This window comes from Oryzias melastigma, linkage group LG7 (genome assembly GCF_002922805.2).
Source record: "Oryzias melastigma strain HK-1 linkage group LG7, ASM292280v2, whole genome shotgun sequence".
NCBI lineage: Eukaryota > Metazoa > Chordata > Actinopteri > Beloniformes > Adrianichthyidae > Oryzias > Oryzias melastigma.
In genome coordinates this window covers 28,452,747-28,473,536 of record NC_050518.1, presented here as the reverse complement: position 1 = coordinate 28,473,536, position 20,790 = coordinate 28,452,747, and the positions used below count along the sequence as shown (strand labels likewise).

Below are 20,790 nucleotides of genomic sequence, written 5' to 3'. Positions count from 1 at the left end.
AGGGCGAAGGCGGGGTACACCCTGGACAGATCTCCAGTCTGTCGCAGGGCCTCAATCACACACATTCACTCTCAAATTCACACCTAGGGGGGATTTAGAGTCACCAATGAACCTATGAAGCATGTTTTTGGACGGTGGGAGGAAGCCGGAGTCCCCGGTGAAAACCCACGCATGCACGGGGAGAACATGCAAACTCCACACAGAAAGGTCCCAGCCGGGAGTCGAACCGGGGCCTTCTCGCTGTGAGGCGAGAGCGCTAACCACTGCACCACCGTGCAGCCTAATTAAATTTCAGCTTTTTAAATTATTTAAAATAAGGCAAAGATTTATTTATCGAAATAAATTCTAGGGCTGTCAGCCTAATTTGGAATTAACCAGTTTCTGTAATAAAGAAGTGTTTCCTACACGATAAAACAGAAGAATAACGCCTGATCTATTTTGTGAGCTTTTGTGAAACTTGCATAAACCTGAGGCTTTAGCTGAGTTCAAAAAAGTTCTTTCACTTTTCTAATTTAACTTGAAGGCTTGTCCACTAGATACCAGGTTCACACTTAGCTATTTTAAAAACTTACTTATTTTAAAATTCTGTTTCTGAAAGACTGAGATCACTAAATTATTTATGTCTTATACCATGGTCTGGGTGAATACTCGATTCTGATTGGCTGCTGGGTGTGCATTAAAAACTGATAATGCACAGTAATAACGCACACCTAAAAAAGAAGTTCCGGTCACACAGACCAAACGTTCGATATCACTGCGCAGGCTTCTTTAAAACACGTTTTTCCTTCATCGTCTGGACAAAACAAGCAGTAATGGATGAACTTTCTCTCTGAACTGATGCTTTATTCAACTTATTGTAGCGACCAGCATTTATATTCCTCTCCTTTTGTAAGGTAAATTAATATTGACAAATTGGTTATTCTCCTTCTAATAAAACACCACTCGACATGAAAGGTGTAGTCTTCTGTTTCACCACAAGAGGGAGTTTCTCATTTTAGAGCAGCTCAGAAGAACGAACCTGCCGTGAAATGAAACACAGACAGAAGCTGAATATGTTCTAGCTGCTCACTGAAGGATTAACGTCAGAAAAAGAAGAAAAATATCCTAATTTGTCCGGGTCTTTCTTTCAAAACAGCGACACTTTACCGCTGCAGTTAAGGTCTGTAACGGCTTCAGGCTTCATGCCGTGTTCCATGTCACGTGACAACAAACCGCATCACGGATCAAATAGTCCGCTTTTTTGTGAAAAAATGAGCTAAACCAAAGAACTAACAAGAATAAAGTACTAAATATTGATTAAATGTTTATTTATTTTGTAAATGACCATGGTATAAGCGGGATAATACCCTCCGAAGAGTGCATTATGAGAAATTAACGCACTTCACGGAGGCAACCGTCCTCCGCTTCGCGTCGGACGGTTTAGGCCTCCACGTCGTGCGTTAATTTCTCATAACGCACACTTCGTCGGGTATTATCCCTTACTTAGACTACATATTTATTTTATTCACCTTGATTTAAATAGGGAAGTCCTATATTCCTAATATTACACTTTGTCGGATGTGCGTGATTATAGGAGCCGTTTTTCCAGTTTAAGAGCTAATGTTAGTGTTTTCTTTTATTCTAAAAACAAAGATGTGTGTTTTTTTTGTTTTTTTAAAGAAAATCAATAAAAAAGATTAAGAAAAGGATGGTGCATTATTCCGTTCTTCCAGGACCGTAGAGGAAAACACAAAGGACAGATCACTCTCTGATATGACTTCACACTCAAAGTTATGGGTTTTCATAAATGATTTAAAAATCATGCCTGACAGCATCTAAGCAATGTAATTTCCTTTTATTTGACATAAGAAACTCATGGACTGTCTCTGCTGTTTCAGAGAGTGTGAATAAGCTAAATAAGAAACATTTTATCATCTTAACATTAAATCCATGATTTAATGTTTTGATATCTCAGTGTTGATCACGGCTTCATCTTTCAACTGTTTTTATCTAGAAACAGATTATTATTTTAGTCAGGCAGTCTGCTAATAAACAAACCAGGTATCCAAAGATGTAATATTTTCTTCCACCTGAAATTCAAGGATTTGAAATATTGTGAGACAAAGTCAAAAGCATCACAATCTCACATTCATGGCTAAAAGACAACTGTGTTTATATGGCACACTCCATCGCTCAAGTTCTCTGATACCATCAATGATCCAAAGTTACACAAAGAAATTCCACCAAGTGTTTCCAAAGGATCAGATCAGGTTTGTTCCGTCTGATGAATAATCAGAGAAGAGAGAGATGAACGGTTTTGGTGTCACCATGCATTCCTGTGGTGTCAGTGTCTCAGTGAAAGCTGATTCACTGTGGCGACCCCTGAGAGGATATGCCAGAAGGTGAACAATAAATTGTTTTAATAATTACCATCACATAGAAAGCTGTGGAAAATGTACAGAAATGAAATGTTTTGTACGTTTCTGGGTCTTGTTGTAGTTACTATCTAAATCTTGGTCGTACCTTCAGTTATCCCAGACCTTCAAAATACTCATAACTACTATAGGTACTATTTATGTGACTATGTCAGTGCACTGTGATGTATGCAATAACAAGTCCAAAACCCATTTGAACCCATCTACAGCCCTCATATTGTTTTGTATTTGATTACTTTTGTACTTTTCTATCTGCATTTTTGCAAGGTACTATTATTACACACTATGAGCTCCTCTGGATGACTTTAGCGATTCATTTGACTCTTCTCATCTCAAACGTTTCATACCATCATGACCTTGTGTTGATCTTGCACGCGACAAATAATAAACCGTTTTCTGGGCGCAGTAATTTTCGGCCTGTGTGGGAAGTTTGTTTTTGTGAACCCTTGTGGGTTCGTGGACAGGTTTCCTTTAAACTGAACTTGTCTGAGCTCATCATGTCTGGCATATTGAGTGTTTGGTCCTCAGCCAGACGGGCAGAGGAGAATCAGATGGTCTGCTGTCTGCTTCCTTGACCTTCAGGTGCCTCTTCTTCCTCCTTTGTTCACTGATAAACGGCCTCCTCCCAGCTCATCTGGATTTCCTTCTACTCGCCGCTCTGTGCTGATATTTAGACATTATGGTTATTATTATTATTATTTAGACATTATTTTGGCCATAATCTGTGGTAGAGGGAGGGGCAAAACTTGCTGCTTGTGTTCTTCATCCATCATCCTATCTTCCCTTCCCCAAGAACACTGGGTTATTTTAGCACCGTGATGAGGCAGATTTAATGCATGGAAATGTTGGAACTGAAACACCGGCGGCGGTTAATGCAGGAGAAGGTTTTAGACAAATGTGTTGTCAAACCGTTGCAGCACAGCTGCAGTGTTTGAGAGCACCAGCAGTTTGATGCTCTTCTTTCAGTGCAGATACAAAGCAAAAACAGGAGTTTTATTCCTTTATTTTCTGATTTTTTTTTTCATGTAAGTCAACAAAAAACAAAAAAACAGAGTACATTCAATGTCCAAAAACAATGAACAAATAATATAAAGCTATGAATAACTCAAATAAATAAATGATAATAAATAAATAATGTTGTGCTTTTTAACTTTGGATCACATTAAAGCTTTTTCATCAATTATTCAAAAATATATATTTTTTATCAGCACAAAACATTTCCCTCTCCCGCAGAACAGGTCCACAATAAAAATAAAAGTCCAAAATAAGCTCATAACGCTGAACGTCCGTGTCCATAAATCCATCCAATTGAGGCAATATATATTGGAAAAATTGTCTCTGATATACCAGTAAAAAAGTAGTTTAGGACACCCGACGAAAAAGGAAAATATGCAGATGTGACCCAGCGCTGGCCTCACGCTGTTCGCCACACTGTTCGATGCGTGGTTCAGAAAACCAGCAGATGGGCGTTCCCCTGTTTGACGTCCGCGGGCTTTAAACTGGATCCCAAACGCCTCGATTCATTCGGACAGGAGTACGGATCCTCTGACGAGAAGGAAGGGAATTTTTCTTCCTTCTTCTTCTTTCTGATCGTCCCCAAGACGCGTCTTCTTCTGTCGTTTTCTGCTTCCTTCCTCCTCCAGGCGTCCTGACACAAGCTCAGTTAATAAACTTGGGAGGGGGCGTGGCCATCTTTCACCAGGTAAATGACTCACAACAAACAATACAGCACATGCAAGAAACATTTCTGAATGTTTGTTATATTTGTTTTCTCTTTTTTAACACTTAAGACACCAAATAAATGCTAAATCATATTATTTAGCAAAGTGACTATCATGCAGATTTGACTGGTCTTTCTGTTCTTTTTCTCACTTTTTTCCTTGTGAGGATCATAACTTTCAGGAAATTTTAGATTATTAGAAGTCAAATAAACAAAAAACTGCAGCAAAGTCTGATATTTCAGTCGTGCAGGAACTGTAGGAACGTTTAAAGCACATCTGCTTGTCAGGTTCAGCCCTTCAGTGATGATTCAGTTGGTTCCTCCTGCTGGAGGTGACACCTCGACCATTAGAGCAGCTTTTCTCTCTGCACAGATAAAAATACAGCCGGTGGGGTGAATAAGGCTGGAAGGGAAGAAGGACGAAGTCACGATACAGAAATGATGAACGCAAAGAGAGCATCTGACGTGGAGGGGGTTGTGAGACGCAGGCACAGAACAAGAGAGCGTGCAAAGTGGCGAGCCAGTCATTTCCCCTCCAGAGTTTCCCCCACGCAGACAGAGCCGTCTCCCTGCCAGCTACGTCACAGCAGAGCGGAGTCGACCCTGATGCTGAGCAGGAAGAAGAGCTTCAGCCTGCTGGAGCCGGCTGCTGCGTCTCATCTCTTTATGGCTTCTTTTCCCTTTCTCTCAGTTTGAGCTGCAAATTCAAGACCAGATTCCCATGGCATAATGGCAAAGAGGATTTCCTCTGCTCCTCATCAGGAGCTGAGCTGTCACTTCAAGCAGTGCCGGGATTTACAGGATTCCACTTCTAACCTGAAGGTCGAGTGGATATCAGACTGGATCGACAACTTTCCAAGTTTCCGGAGCTCTCAGGTCCACATCAGGGAAGAGTCAGTGTCCAGATCATCCTTACAGGATTTTTCAAATGCAGGTGTTTGAACATCTGCACTTGTTGAACATCATGACCTATGAGTCAGAGCAGCTGGGATCTGCTGACTCACTAAAGGACCAACAATGCCACGCGTCTTTGCTCTGAATTCAACTCCGACTGTGACTAGAGGTTTTTTGCTATGAAGTGATAGTGAGCAAGTGAAGACACAGGATCCAGTTCATGTCTTATGAGCTGCAGTTTAAAAGTTCTTAGACAAACATAGAAGCTGCTAAGCTTTTTCAAATCGAGGACAACTTTGATATCCTCTTCAGTCTGCTGTCTCCTTCAGAGCTGAGACAGAACACATGGACTTCCAGGAAGCTAAAATCCTCTTCACGTTTGGACCGGAGCTGCTCCTACCATGGGATAACTGCTGAGGTGGTTACAGCGTCTCTGAAAAAATGGTGGTGACCCGTCTGGAGCTGGAGCTTCGCTACCAGGGCCAGAAGCTGCGTGGCGTGACCTGGAAGTTGACGCGGTCGCAGCACGGCTTCCTGCCTGAGAGCTCCTGGCTCATAGCAGCGCAGGTCGTGGTGCCGTTCCTGATATCGGGGCTTGGAATGGTCTCCGCTGGAATCGTGATGGACCTCATGAAAGTATGAACTGTTGGATGTTTCTTTAACCTTGTGGTTCAAGTTATGTTTTATAACAAACTTTCTGAGTTTGGAAGTTCATGAATCAAATGCAGCGTGTTGAAGGCCTGCGGGGATCATGAATGGAGAAGATTATTTTAGACTAAAGGTAAGGATTAAAACAAGGAAATTCCATCTAGTGTCCTCCAGAACCGGGTCTTTGGGGCAACAGTCTAAGCAAAGATGTCCAGACTTTCCTCTGCCTGCCCACTTTCTCCATTGAGTACTCCGGTACCGTTTGGTATTTTGAGCGTTTCCGTTGTAAAATGGACCCATTAAACAGTACCGAACAGTACGTCTTGGGGGGGCCCCACCAGTTGTAGGTCCATTGAAAAGTGGAAAAGAACAGTTGGAGGCGGAGCGTCTGTTGCCACCCGTTGATTGGCAGAAAGTGATGACGATATTAGAGAGCGCCAATATAGTTCTAAGCTAGCGATTACGATTTCCTCTTTATGACAGTATTCTTCTTAGCCGACCGCAATCTTCTTCTAAACATTAAATTCCAGTTATACATGATATACAAAAAGTACAGCAGGAAAAAGCAAAAGAATCTGGTAACAGAGAAAAAATATAGCACCTGAAAATTAATAGCCGGACGTCCCTCCCCCTGGCAGAGCCGGCCGCAAAAAAACATAATGTGCGTCCAAAATCATTTGCCAGAAGTCCTCGCCCAGAACCCTGTTTTAAGCTGTCAACCTTTTTTCCCGTTTCTTCTCTCTTTTATCAACCCTTTTTTAAATTTTTTGTTCCCTGTGACAATCTCTGTCACAGGGAAAACAAAGAGCATTTTATTGGCTCTGATAAGCTGATTTACAGAGAAAAAACTGCATTCCACTGGCTTTTTCTCTGATGTAATCAGGCGTAGTTATACAAATTTGAACACTTGTTAATATTGACTTGAAAGAAATAAAATGATATACGTTCTCTGTCCATTTGAAGCTCATCTTGCACACCAAACTGCTTGACAGTTACAGTTTATTCATATTTCAAAGCTTTAAAGCTGATAGTTCTGAAACGTTTTTTAAAATATCATTTTTGAAAAGGTTTCCTAAAGTTTAGGAAATTTCCACTTATGCAACCGACTAAAGTTGCAAGATTTCTGCTTCCAGCTAAAGATTGATTCTGGTGCCATCTTGCGTGTGACCAGAGGCCTCTCAGAAAAAGACGAGCTGCTGGATGACCTCCACTGTTGTTGTTTTTCTAACCGTTGCACTACAATGTCTCCTTACCGTACCGGACCGCTCAATGGAAACGAGGCTACAGTGTCTCCAGTGTGTCCTGGGTCTTTCCTGGGCTCCACACCCTGTGGGCCATGCCTGGAACACCTCTCCAGGGAGGAGCAAATGCCCGAGCTGCCTCACATGGCTCCTTTTGTTGTGGAGAATCAGCAGCTCTACTCCAAAGGTCTCAAAAGTGCTGTGTCCTCGCTCTTTCAGTCATGGCCATAGGAAAGCATTGGAATGAAGATCAACCGATAAATTGAGAGCTTTGCTTTCTGACTCAGCTCTCTTATCACCACAACGGACCGGCACAGCGAACGCATAACAGCAGACAGCACCTATCCACCAGTAGATCCCACACTCCGATCTTCTTACTCATGAACAAGACCCAAAGACCATGGCCTTAGTCTTGGTGCTGACCCTCATCCCAGCCGCTTCACACCCGGCCGCCAACCGCCCCAATGCATGCTGGATGGAGATCCTGGCTTGAAGAAGCCAACAGGACAACATCATCTTCAAAAAGCAGAGAGGAAATCATGTGGTCCCCAAACCAGACTCCAAGAGGAAATGTTTTGTTCACATAGCCCCAAGAAAAGGACAACAACAGAACCCAAATCCGGCTTTACTCACCTGCAGATGCACCTGAGGACCAACATTCAGAGGCTTTGCTGTGAACAAAAAAATGACTCTAAATCTCTGTGTCATAAATGTCAGAAATAAACTGCTGACAGCAGAAATAATGATATTAATGTCTGACAGAACGTAAAAAACACAGCTATAGCAAACAGAAGTACTAATTTGGAAAGCTTATATTTTAGTTTCAAAATTGGGTTTAAGAAGAAAACGACCAAAATCGAAAATCTGACCCCAAAACAGATTTTTCCTGCTACAATTCCAATCTGGAACTGGGACAGTTGTAACTTCAGATTGCTGTTTTTTTGCTGCCTCGTGACTGGATCCATGTATTACAAGCTGTTGAAGGTTATAGAATCGTTTGCTGCAAATCTTCTTGATTACATTTTGTGCATCAGTTTTGTGTTTTTCTTGTTGGGTCAAAGTAATCTACTGTAGTAGATTAACCTAACATGACTTCATCTGATCTAATTTGAAGATAAAAGGAGAAACTTGTTGAAAACTGTTTTTTTCACACAACCTGGAAGAGCTGAATTCACACCAACTGTTTAGCTGTGATCATGTGAGTGTCTGTGTTTCATTTGCTCAGCTCCAATGAATGAACAGATCACTGATGAGAGTCAATCACACCAAAGTTAGTGGATTCACGAACACACATTGAACAAACTAATGAGTAGATGAATGAAACTGTCATGAATGGACTGGAGTCCAGTTTCCTTTTGTTGTTGAGATCCAGAGAGGCTGTAGAAACCATTTCGGTGGGCTTGATAAGTGGCTTTAGCTGCTTCAGTTCATAGTGAGGTGGTTTAACAAAAAAAAAGATGACTGAGTGATTTCAATGTGTTCATCCCGATTGATGAAAAAAGGAAGACAAAGATTCAGAAGCTGACCCTCTGCTGCTGGGCTCTGCTCGCAGAAGAAGTGGGCCGTGTCCCGAGCCTCCCTCTTTCTCTGTGTGACAGCCGTCAGCCAAAGCAGTCCCGAATCCTCAGTGGAAAGTGTATAAATAGATGCAGCTGCATATGGAACAAGAAAGAGCAGAACCAAGACGCTGTTTCCTGTTTCTGCCCTGAATGTTTTACTTTACACTTGAATAAATCTCTGCTTCTACAGTGAATCAAAGTTTTAGAGTCTCAAAACCTTCAAACCATCAATGATTTCAAACACTTGCAGTGCAGATCTGTCCAGTAGTTGCAATGACTAATCAGAAGTAACTAATCCGAGTTCAAACAATCTGATTTAAAGCCTACTTTGATTATTTTTATCTATTTTCAAAGCATTCCCAGTGGTCTTTTAATCATGCAGTTTTTTTAGCCTAAATAATAATAGTAAAAACTTGTTCATTAGAAATTTCCCTCTCAGTTGTTGGGGAGACGTTTGGTTTGGAGCACCCCCGCCCCCTTCCTCTCCCTGTTGCTGAAAGCTCTCTGTTTACATGCTTTCCCACTAGCTTACAGCTCCTCACACCCCTAACATAGCATAACCAGTGCAACAAAAATGGAGTGATCCATCCGTACAGTTCTGATCCAGATTCCAGCTCAGACGAGGAAAACAAAGACGAACATCGATCTATTTATCTACAAGTGGATGGGGCGGAGCAGGGAGCCTGTGGCCCCGCCCAGCGTATTTTTGAAGTCACAAAAGCAATATTTTTGTCTGCTCCTGATTCACAACAATTTTTATCAAAGAAATATGAATTTTCATTATGCGTGTCCTTAATCATCAGAAAAAGCCGGGATCTCCAGGATGCATTGGGGCGGTTTGCAGCCGAGTGTGAAGCGGCTGGGATGAGGGTCAGCACCGCTAAGTCTGAGGCCATGGTTCTCGACCGGAGAAAGGTAGTTTGTCCTCTCTCGGTGGGTGGAGTGCTCCTGCCTCAGGTGGAGGAGTTTAAATATCTTGGGGTCTTGTTCACGAGTGAGGGAAGATCGGACCGTGAGATCGACAGGCGGATTGGAGCGGCGTCCACTATTATGCGGTCGCTGTACCGGTCCGTTGTGGTGAAAAGAGAGCTGAGCCAGAAAGCAAAGCTCTCAATTTACCGGTCGATCTTCGTTCCAGTACTCACCTATGGTCATGAACTTTGGGTCGTGACCGAAAGAACGAGATCCCGACTACAAGCGGCTGAAATGAGTTTTCTCCGCAGGGTGGCTGGGCGCTCCCTTAGAGATAGGGTGAGGAGCTCAGTCACCCGGAGAGAGCTCGGAGTAGAGCCGCTTCTCCTCCGCATCGAGAGGAGCCAGTTGAGGTGGCTCGGGCATCTGATCCAGATGCCTCCTGGACGCCTCCCTGGTGAGGTGTTCCGGGCATGTCCCACTGGGCGGAGGCCCCGGGGAAGACCCAGGACACGCTGGAGAGACTATGTTTCTCGGCTTGCCTGGGAACGCCTCGGGGTCCCCCCAGAAGAGCTGGAGGAAGTGGCCGGGGAGAGGGAAGTCTGGGCATCTTTGCTTAGACTGCTGCCCCCGCGACCCGGTCCCGGATGAAGCGGAGGAAGATGGATGGATGGATGGATAATCATCAGAAAAGTGCCACAAGAACCTGCTAAAAACAATTTTTATCAGAGTGAATTTTTTAAACATTTTTTTAAACTGAGTTCAGCACAGACATGAGTCCATTTTGCTTCACAAAAATCTGTTTAGAGGTTCTGATCGATCGGCCACAGTTTGTTCAACACCACGTGTCAAAGTCAAGGCCCGGGGGCCGGATCCGGCCCTCCAGATCATTTTATTTATTGTTATTAATGACCCGATGTTATCTTGTGCTTATTTATAACTTGCATACTTTTGACAAAATATATTTTTATGGAGAGTAAAATATTGAAAGTTATTTAAGGTTTAAGTTGATTTATTCTGGAGTAAAATTCCTCCCTTTTTATTATTCATAACTAACTGCTAGCTTATGGGACTATTTTTGCATTTAGAAAAATTTTAGCTAATATTTCTAATACATGGTCGCTGTTTTGGCTAATTTAGGCTTTTTTCAGTTTTATAGGCTAGTTTTTTTAGGCTAATTTGGCATTTAGCTAGTATTGTAGCTGTTTTTCAGCGTCAGCTGTTAGCACTAGCATCTTCAGCGATTGAGTTTGACACCCCTGTTCAACATAATCCAACATTCTGAGACTTCCTGAAAGGATAAAATGTATTTATTTTAGACACTAGTTTGACATATGGCCGTCACCATTTACTCTGTGTGTCTCCTCCTCTCAAAAATTCTTAATGTTTTTTTAGTCCTCGTCACATCTCTCTGTTGCACATTTAGGGTTCATTTGCTCCGTTTGCATTTAAAGCTTCACCTCTGATGGAGATGCTCGGGGGGTTGAACAGAACCAATCTGGAAAGTTCCTCTTTAACTGCGTTTGTCTGAAAGATCTGGAGATGACACCTGTGGTTTTGTTGAGCACATCAGTCTTCTCTGTAACTTCCTCTTTAATATTTGATTTCCTGCGTGTGTCTGTGTTTGTGTTTGCAGCACTGGCAGGTGTTCAAAGTGATCACAGAAGTTTTCATCCTGGTTCCTGCTCTGGTTGGACTCAAAGGAAACCTGGAGATGACCCTGGCAGCTCGCCTCTCCACTGCAGTGAGTTGTGCTGCGTTCTAGAAGACCCCACTCTTAACGTCAATGTGCCATGCATGGTTAACCAAAAACACACACTGATCCCACTGTTACATTGTGAAGCTGTGTGATGTAATCCCCCGCAGGATTGGGTCAACCTAAAGAGGACTCCACCAAACCTGTCTTTGTAGTGACTCGTGAATCTCTATGATTTAAGTACTTTGAGTGAAGAAGATGATGGTTTACCATCAAGTGTTTTATTAAAAAAGAAAATTCTAAAAACTGCAGAAATGTTCCTTAAACTTTTCCCTTAACTCCTGACAGGAATCACTCTGAATTTTTAAAGCATCATTTAATCTTCACTTAAAAATGCAACATTAATTTATCAAATCCTTGAATCAGTTTTCTTATTTCATCTAAAAGTTCTTCCTTTATTCAGTTTTAGTCACTACTTTTGTAAAAATCTATTTTCTTAATCACAAAACAATACTTTTGAATAATAAAAAAATATATATATATTTAATCTCAATAGAGAAATTAATAGCTTCAGTAACTTTGTAACAACTTTCTCCGCTCTCTCACAGAGAAAGAGTACGCATGAGCATTTTAACTGCTTAAATGTATGAGCAACATCCACATTACACATAAAAACTCTGTAACAGTCTCACTTTAAGTTTGTCTTTGGTGTTTTCATAATAAGCTTCACCATGCAAACAAATTCTCAATTAACAGGTCCACCACCAACTAACACATTTACAATGCAGGAAATAATCATGTTTCTCAAACTGATCAGTTCTTATCTCAGTCCTCTCTATGATAGAAAAATCCAAACAAATAAACAGGATTGGTCTGACCGGTTTCTGTCCAAGTCTGTGAGATTCGTATCCAATAGAAGGAAAAAAATGTAAAGCAAAAAAACTAGGGCTGTGAATGTGTACACGTTAACGCGCGTGATTAATAAAACATCATTAATTCGTTAATATTTATTAATCTCCCTCAGGCGTCCTGTCGTGCAGCTGTGAGATCAGCGTAATAAAACTCTGTCTATAATAAACATAAACTTTTTTTTTTACATCCTGTGATTGAGATTTTATTCAATTAAAGAGATAAAATGGCATTTATTTGTAGTTTTGGGACAAAAGCGATCTTCTATTTTCATAAATAAGACAGAGAATGAAGGTCTGTCTGACAGCTGTAATGCAGCAGTGCACCCTTTAGACTCACTGGACTCTTACGTGTTTTCAGGCGAACACCGGTCAGATGGACGACCCGGAGAAGCAGTGGACGATGGTGTGCAGCAACCTGGCTCTCATTCAGGTGAACCTGAAACTGCTCTGATGGAGAGCAGAGAAGACCTGAAGGCTCTGAGATGGAGAACCGTGACCTTCTGTCCCCTTCTTCTGCAGATTCAGGCCACAGTGGTGGGGTTCCTGGCAGCCGTGGCAGCGATCTGCTTAGGAGCAGTTTCCAGAGGGGGTGTGGAACTGGATCAGGCAGCGGTGCTGTGTGCCAGCAGCATCACCACTGCCTTTGTAGCTGCTCTGTCTTTAGGTAAGACGGGAGTGATGCTCTATATTAGAGTGTCCAATATGTTGATTCCGATCGACTGGTTGACCGTGAAGGCAGTGTAGGTATATCGGGCCATCATATTAAAAACAAATTGCTGTCAGCCAGTCATCATCCTCGCCGTGAAGTATGTCACTTAACTGACATGCTGAACAGCCAATCAAATTTTTCTAAATGCAAAAATAGTCCCAAAAGCTAGCAGTTAGTTATGAATAATAAAAAGGGAGGAATTTTACTCCAGAATAAATCAACTTAAACCTTAAATAACGTTCAATATTTTACTCTCCATAAAAAAATATACTTTGTCAAAATTATACTAGTTAGAAATGAGCACAAGATAACATCGGGCCATTAATAACAATAAAATAGAGCTGTCAGGCGATTACATTTTTTAATCGCGATTAATCGCATTGTCCAGAGTTAACTCGCGATTAATCGCAAATTTACATGTGGCCTTTTTTTAAGGAAAAAAAATGTGTGGTTCGTGGCATTTAGCAGTTCTACATTAATTATGAAAACAAGAATGACAATATTAATAGTTTTCATCAGAAATACTTTATTTTGTAACATTGTATTGAGATGAACTTTCTTAACAATAAAAGGCTGTAACATAAAATCCCTAACAAAAGCCCAAGTGCAAGTGAAGGGCATTTTAAATTCTAAACTTCAATCAACGTTCAGTAAAATAAAATAAAAAACATCAAAAATAAAATTTCCATAACACTTTCATGTTCATTTTTTGTCAGGACCAAATCTTTTCCTCCTCTGCTGAACTACAGTAATAAATGAAATAGAGATTTATCATTTCCAATGAACTTTTGTTTTTTAAAACATTAAAGACTGAGAAAAGCGGGATACACTGTGGATAGTTTGACAGTCTGTTACTGCCGCCGCGTTCTCTGGCTGCAGCTCGATGCAGCGACGTGTCCAGCGGAGCTCACGCCATGAATATGCCGGCAGACAGACCGCTATGCTGGGGCTGGATCACGCTTAAACCTCCAGAACATTTAAAACGTCCCCCGGTGCGCTTGCTGTTCGGAACGTCGGGGGTCCGCAGCTCTCGGGACGCGGCGCCGGACGCGAGCCGGTACCACCAGACGTGGTACTGGACGCGAACCGGAGCCGGGTTAGGGTGCAGGAGCTCTCCAGGTCCTAGCGCCGGCCGGTTTTAGCTCGCAGCTCGGTGGTTGGAGACCCCCCCGTGATCCATGAGAGCAGCTGGTGAGTAAAAGGGCGGGACGCCCGCGCACGCGGTATGGAAAGGCACGTATGAGAAAGTCCGCGATTAATGCGTCAAAAAAATTGTCGGCGTCAAGCACATGTCAGATTAATGCGTTTTTAACGCGACAAATCTGACAGCCCTACAATAAAGTAAAATGATCTGGAGGGCCAGATCCGGCCACCGGACCTTAACTTGTACACAGGTGCATTAAGAGCTCATTATTGCTGCATTCAGGTGCGCTGGTTATTTCTAGGATTTGGTCTCACTTTTAGCTCCATGTCATTGTTGCTCTTTGAAATGACGTAACAATAGCACACTGATCTGTAAGAAGACACAATAAGGCAAAACATTGTGTTTTTTTCAAAATGTACATGTTTTTTTCTATGCATGATATTCTTAAAAATAAAACAAACAAACTTTAAAGTAAATATTTAATTGTGTATCCCTAGTTTTAATCTTAATAGAAACATATTGCATTAAAAAAGGGTGGTCTTATTTTCTTTTTAATTGAACGCTTCCAAAAAAAAAAGAAAAAAAAAAATATTTCAAAAAATATCTTTGAAAAAAAGACTGTGAGGTACCAATCCGTGAACGTCCTGCAGGTCATCCACAAACTTTGTCATAATATTGTCCTCTGGATTAACTCAAAGAAAAAAAAGAAAAAATTCTTACTGATCAATACTTAATACTTCCAGAATGTTTAGCTGTGTTTTGTTTGTAGATAAAATCAGTCAATGCTTTAAACAAAGGTATGTTTTCATAAAAAAGTTCAGACATCAGAAATGTCTTTTGCTAAAATAACATTTCTGTAATGTTATAAAATCTCACATAAGACTACATTTTCAACTATTATTAGTGTTTTATTTTTGTGAGACAATAATCATAAAGTGAAACTAAATAAATACAATGTTTTGCTTGGATATTTTTCCATAGAAACATTTGGCTAGTAGAGTCCAGATTTGGCTGGTAGACTGAATGTTGCCGGCCACCCTGGCTAGTAACCAGAAAAGTATGTAAGTATGTTTATACATTAGTGCTGTTGATTGATCAAAAAAACTTAATCAGATTAATCACACTTTAGTGTTGTGATTGGTCACTATTAACCACAATGTTTTATTTGGTACATTTATATGACAACATGGAGCTTTTGAACGAAACCGGCCTGAGAGAACATTTTCCTTGTAAATTTAGTACAGAGCACATCAACAGTAAGATAAGCTTTTATGTCTGCAGTATTACTCAAAGAAAACAGAGATACTGATATACATCCATAACAAATCAACCGCCAGACCAAAAAAAAAAAAAGTAGTTCCGGTCACATAACCCAGATGCTCTATATCACTGTGCAGGCTATAGATTTTTACAAATATTTCTTTTAATTTAGTCTTTCTATCTTTACATTTTGTCTCACAAACATTTTGTCCTCTAGGTCTTTCTAATTATTTTGTTAATCCATTATGAGCAGAAATTACCCAAAACTGAAGCTGTTAGTCAGATTTTTCTTTCCTTGTAGAAAGCTGTCACTCAGTCTTTGGTTGCTATGGAAACCCCCCTCTGGACATAGAACCATCCTCTTCCTCAGCAGGATGTTGAAAGCTGTTGAACGGCAGCAGGTCTGCTGTCTGACCTTCACCTTTCACCCTAAACCCCCTCCCCCCTTCTCTGCTCCACCTCAGGCCTGGTGATGATTGGGGTGATCATCGGCTCCAGAAAGGTGGGGATCAACCCCGACAACGTGGCCACGCCCATCGCTGCCAGTCTGGGAGATTTGATCACGCTGTCCCTGCTGGCTGGGGTCAGCAGCACGCTCTACCAGTACAGAGGTAAGGAGATTCATTCCCAGGTCCTTCCAGCAGGGGGCAGCACAGGCTGGAAGCATTTGTGTTTGGTGTGCTCCTCCTCAGACGTGTGGTACCTGTCCCCCCTGGTGTGCCTGCTCTTCTTGGCCCTCATTCCTCCGTGGGTGGCCGTGGCCCGTCGGAGTCCTCAGATCTCCGAGGTGCTCCGCTCGGGGTGGCAGCCCGTCATCGTAGCCATGTCCATCAGCAGGTAAACTCTCTGTGTCTCTGCTGTTTATAGACCTCCATCTTCACTCCTGTTCTCTCTCTGCTCTTCATTCCAGTTTTGGTGGACTCATTCTGGACAAGACTGTGAGTGATCCAAACTTTAAAGGAATGGCCGTCTTCACTCCTGTTATTAACGGTGAGTGGTCCTGAATGAACTCTAGAAAACTTTATTACCTAAAGGACAGCCGATAAAAAATGTCTACAACTGCTGAACATCCAGTTTACCCAAACTCAGAATCCTTTCTTCAATTTAGAGTTTTTTTAGGCCCAGATCCATTTCTGAGTCATTGGATTTTGAGTTCAGATCTGATACTTTTGTAACATGAATAAAATGAACAAAATGCAAAATATTTTTATTTTATTCACTTTTTTATCATTTAATACTTACATAGTGCACTTCTATTTGAGATAGTTAACTAATAACTAGTTAAAATAGTAGAAATCTAAACATCTGTTGGAATTACATAAAACAGCAGCTCAACTTAAGATAGCCAGCAGGCATGTAAACAAATAAACAGATAAAAGTGTAAAGGTAAGGTCAGTACAGTCATCCCTCGTTATAACATGGTTCATCTTTCAGTCTTAAGCCTTTCTTTCAGTGACATTTTTTTAAGCACAGTGTTCTGCGTTCTGATTGGTTGTAGACTGTCAGTCGATCTCCTCGCCGTGTCTCCTGTACAGAAACTACTCGGTCCATACATCTTTGATTGTGATCAGATCTTTGTTTTCATTTTATAAAAACTGAACTTATTTTTTTTTACAAAGGTTTGAACTTTGTGAGTTTAAATGAAAGTGTAGAAAGTCTGTAGTGAGGGCTTTTACAGCCTTAAACATCTATGATGACTTCTATTATAACTCTATTAGAGTTTTCATCTGTAACAATAATAGTGCTCATCTAAATACTGAGGATAAAATATTTAACCGATTCCTGATTGGGATCCTACATTTGATTTCAATCAAGGAGCTTCTGTGTGAAATGATCTTGTGTCAGAAGCGTCACTGAGACGTCCAGACAGCTCGTTTACATCTCTTTATCTGTGTTTAAGGGAGATTTTTGATACTTCCACCAGGATGTCAGCATTCTCAGATACTTTACAATAAATATTCACCATCATCAGACCAGATTTTTGTCAGTACGTTTTGTTAATAAAGCTTTTCACTGCTGTCCAGTTGTTTTGATTTTGAGCAGATCTGCTCACTTACGGCACACGCCAGAATCCTGGCAGACAAACGGCGACTTTAAAACCTCGATGTTTTCACCATGTCCTCATTTGTTTCCACCTCCAACACCAAATTGTTGCTCAATCGTTCTGTCTGTGAAAAACCTTCTGAGCTCCAAGTTTGCAGAGTTTTCCATCTTCTCCTGCAGAGTTTTCAGAAGAACTTTATGGAAGTGAATTATGCTCAAATACTGAAATCCATCTGCAGCCTGTTAAAATGTGTCAGAGACTTTTCCTCAGAGGAACTCGTGATGCTTTTTTCAGAGCTCTTGTCACATTTGAGGCTGCAGTCGATCAGCTTATTTCATGGAAATGCTCCATCATTCCTGAGAATCTGAGCTTCAGTCTGCACTTTTTCTGGAACTTTTCCCTGAGCAACTGAGCTGTCCTTCATAGAAGCAGCACTTAGAGTCCTGAGGACGTCTGCACATGCAGGACGGAACCGGCAAAAACCTGGGACCTGCTCCTTTATTCCTTTCCTTCACTTTAACTTGATTTTACACATTTTTAACAGAAACAAAAATCCCAGTAACCCACAAATGTTTGGTGAGTTTTCTGAGACAAAACAGGTTGAAGCTGAAGTGGAAAAGCAGGAAAGATGAAACTTGATCAGTCGATACTCTTCCTGCTGTTGCATCATGTTTAACGGTCTTCTAACCCAAGTTCATGTCTCTGCATGAACCTCTTGGTTCTGAATCCTTCCACCCACACCCATCCACACCCTTTGGCATGAAAACCCTGGTTTCAGTGCAGTACCTCCCAGGACGGACCTCAGCGGTGACAGAAGCTGGATCCCAGCTCAGCAAAGCTGTCATGGCCGTCTGGAGGTCACTGCCCTCCCATCCAGCCGTGCCTTTTCTTATTTTAGGACTGAAGTCTGTGCTTCACCGTTAATGCTGAGTCTCCTGTGTTTTGCCCCTGCTGCAGGAGTGGGCGGTAACTTGGTTGCCATCCAGGCCAGCAGGATTTCAACGTACCTGCATTTCTGGAGCATCCCGGGGGTGCTGCCCTACAAGATGAGGCAGAACTGGCCCAACCCCTGCACCACCTTCTTCTCCTCAGGTGCTTCCACTCGTCTTCTAAGAAAGCAGAAAATGAGAACCAGTTTTTATCAAAATACTTATTACCCATCATTAAGTTGTTCTCTCACCTCCTCCAGGCGTGAACTCCAAGTCAGCGCAGGTGCTGCTGATGCTGGTCGTTCCGGGTCACCTGGTCTTCCTCTACGCCATCTCCCTGCTGCAGGGCGAGGAGGCGCCCACCTCTGCAGCCTTCATCCTCTGCTACCTGTGTGCTGCTCTTCTGCAGGTGAAACCCCCAAAAGCTCCTCCTGAACTCTGCAGACCCTTTCTTTCAAGGTCTTTGTGATGAAGGCGACAGCGCCTCCAGTGTTGGTGTTTCAGCTCCTCTCTGACTCGGATCCAGAAGTCAGGAGACTCCTGCTCTGGCTCTGTGTGCTGTCCCCTACACGTCGAAACGAAGTGGACAAACATTCTTACAAATCGTGAACTTTCTCGTCTCCTCAGGTGGCCATCCTCCTCTACGTCGCCGACCTCATCGTCCGCCTGATGTGGAGGAGAAGTCTGGATCCCGACAACTTTTCCATCCCGTACCTGACGGCGCTGGGCGACTTGCTCGGCACCGGCTTCCTGGCCCTCTGCTTCCGCTCTGTCTCAGTGGTTCAAGGTCTAGGTTTCTGAGCTCCTCCCATCCGGACCTCCTCTGACTGCATCTACTGGACAAAGGGAGCTCCTCATTCTGTCATTTCCACTTCACTACAGAGGAAACACTTTCACCGTCATCAGCCATCCTTCTAACGTTTTAATCATTCCTCTGTTTAACGTCGTCTTGTTGCTCAGACTCGGGCAGATCAAGTCTTGTCCCTGGTTGACCTCCTAAGGGTTAAGGTCAGAGTTCTCTCGTCTGGTCGGCCTCAGAGTTCAGGTGAGCTTCACACAAACAAACCAGACCGCCTGCTGAAACAAACTGGTGCGGACCAAACAGCTCAGTGTGAAGCAGCAGAACTTCCTGTTGTGACAGGAAGTAGCTGCACAAATGAAGGAAACAGAAACGTTTGGAGGAGGTCATCAAAAAATCAACTGAGATACAAACGTGGTTAAAAATACTGCCGGGGGAGGGGCTCCATGCTGCACCTGCCCCATGAAGACCCCAACGGCCCTTCTGAAATGGAGTTTTACCAGTAACAAATAAAGAATCCATTTCAAGATGTTAAACACCCCCCTCCTTAAATAAAAATGTTAAACTCGCTGCTCCATGCTGGAGAAATTTCCAGACCTTCTGCACACAGAAGTTGTTTTTGCTCATTTGTCTCCTCTGTGACTGAAATCACAAAACAGGAAGTGGGTCAGGAGGAGTAGAACTGCAGGATTGAATCATTTCAACCTTCATTTTTACTGTTTTTGTGTTGATTGGCTGATCAGATTGATGGTTTAGTAGATCTTAAGCGTGTGCCGTCTCTACTGTCTAATTATTCAGCTGCTAACCATGAATATGTTATTTTTAATCTCAATGTTTGGTCAGAATCCAACCGTGGCGATCGTTCTCCTGTTCTGAGCCTTCAGATGACTTAACATGACTTAAGATGACATCTGCAGAAAAAAAGAAAGAACTGAATAAAAGCAAGTATAAATGCAGAAAAACAGAAATCCTCTTCATCTGAGTTTCTGTCTGTCACTGTGGTAGAGTGGAACTTGCACATGGCGGGTTTGAGGCCTCGCTCAGGTCATATACCACCTCCAAAAATACAGCTCCCCCGGTGGAAGGAGCCGGTACTGTCACATCTTTCACTACTCAGAAGTCCTTTTGTCACCTTGACGATGTGACACTAAAAGATTTTCAGCGAAAACCATCAAAGCTGTCCGTGTGAATCTGTCTCAGGACTCAGAAGCTGTGAGGAAACGAACGTGACGGGAGAACCACTCTAATGGTTTTGGTTCCTCTAAAAAGAAGAAGTGCAGAACCCAAAACGCTGCAGCGTTTCAAACACTAAGCATTAGCTTAGACTTTAAACACATCTCATCTTTGTTTACAAAATAATCAGATATAGATTTGTCGATTATTGGGAGACTTTATTCAGCAATGGGGATTTGTGGTGAGATTTGGATAGTTAAAAAATATAAAAAGGAAAAGCTTTTTGCCATAAGCAGGGATCACATTGGTTGGAGGTGGCCGGACGGTTCTGGGTTGTTGATTCAGGTCTGGATTTAACCTGAGGGAGCAGGTGGTGTTTGCTCCGCCCTCCTTCCCCATTGGGTTGATGAGGGTGGCTGTGAGCGTTCTCAGATCCTTCTTCAGGTTTCATTTGCTTCTTGTCTCCCACGATTTAAAAATAAATACTGAAGTTTTTGCTGTTTAACCCCACAAAAATCTGAATTTTCAGATTAATACCTTCCTAACAGGTAAACATTTCTTGATCCTAGTGCCTGAATTTATTTCCTGCTATAAAAAAAGTCACCTGTGTTTTTATTTTTAAGTAGATTTAGATAGTTTCAGAGACAACAGGCATTACGGGGTTACATACATTTTGAGTGAGGGTTTATTCATTTCAGTTTTAGCAGAACTAAAAGGAAATCTCCCATGAAGTTGAA

At 42.1% G+C, this 20,790-nt stretch overlaps 1 protein-coding gene across 8 annotated transcripts in view; it reads left to right on the top strand.

Moving 5' to 3' along the window:
• Window positions 1-19,848, top strand: part of LOC112159017 (solute carrier family 41 member 3) — a 27,876-nt gene extending 8,028 nt beyond the window's left edge. For 6 of the 8 annotated variants that reach the window (XM_036212956.1, XM_036212957.1, XM_024292790.2 and 3 more), the window contains 9 exons: window positions 11,025-11,132; window positions 12,354-12,425; window positions 12,515-12,659; window positions 15,573-15,719; window positions 15,801-15,945; window positions 16,019-16,098; window positions 18,110-18,244; window positions 18,342-18,490; window positions 18,709-19,848. In XM_036212956.1, the coding sequence (XP_036068849.1) occupies window positions 11,025-11,132; window positions 12,354-12,425; window positions 12,515-12,659; window positions 15,573-15,719; window positions 15,801-15,945; window positions 16,019-16,098; window positions 18,110-18,244; window positions 18,342-18,490; window positions 18,709-18,882 (1,155 nt within the window). In that variant the 3' untranslated portion in view covers window positions 18,883-19,848. Of the gene's footprint in view, window positions 1-4,328; window positions 5,665-11,024; window positions 11,133-12,353; window positions 12,426-12,514; window positions 12,660-15,572; window positions 15,720-15,800; window positions 15,946-16,018; window positions 16,099-18,109; window positions 18,245-18,341; window positions 18,491-18,708 lie in introns of those variants that run through there. The other 2 variants (XM_024292794.2, XM_024292795.2) reach the window with 2 other exon arrangements.
• Window positions 19,849-20,790: the final 942 nt, after the last annotated feature.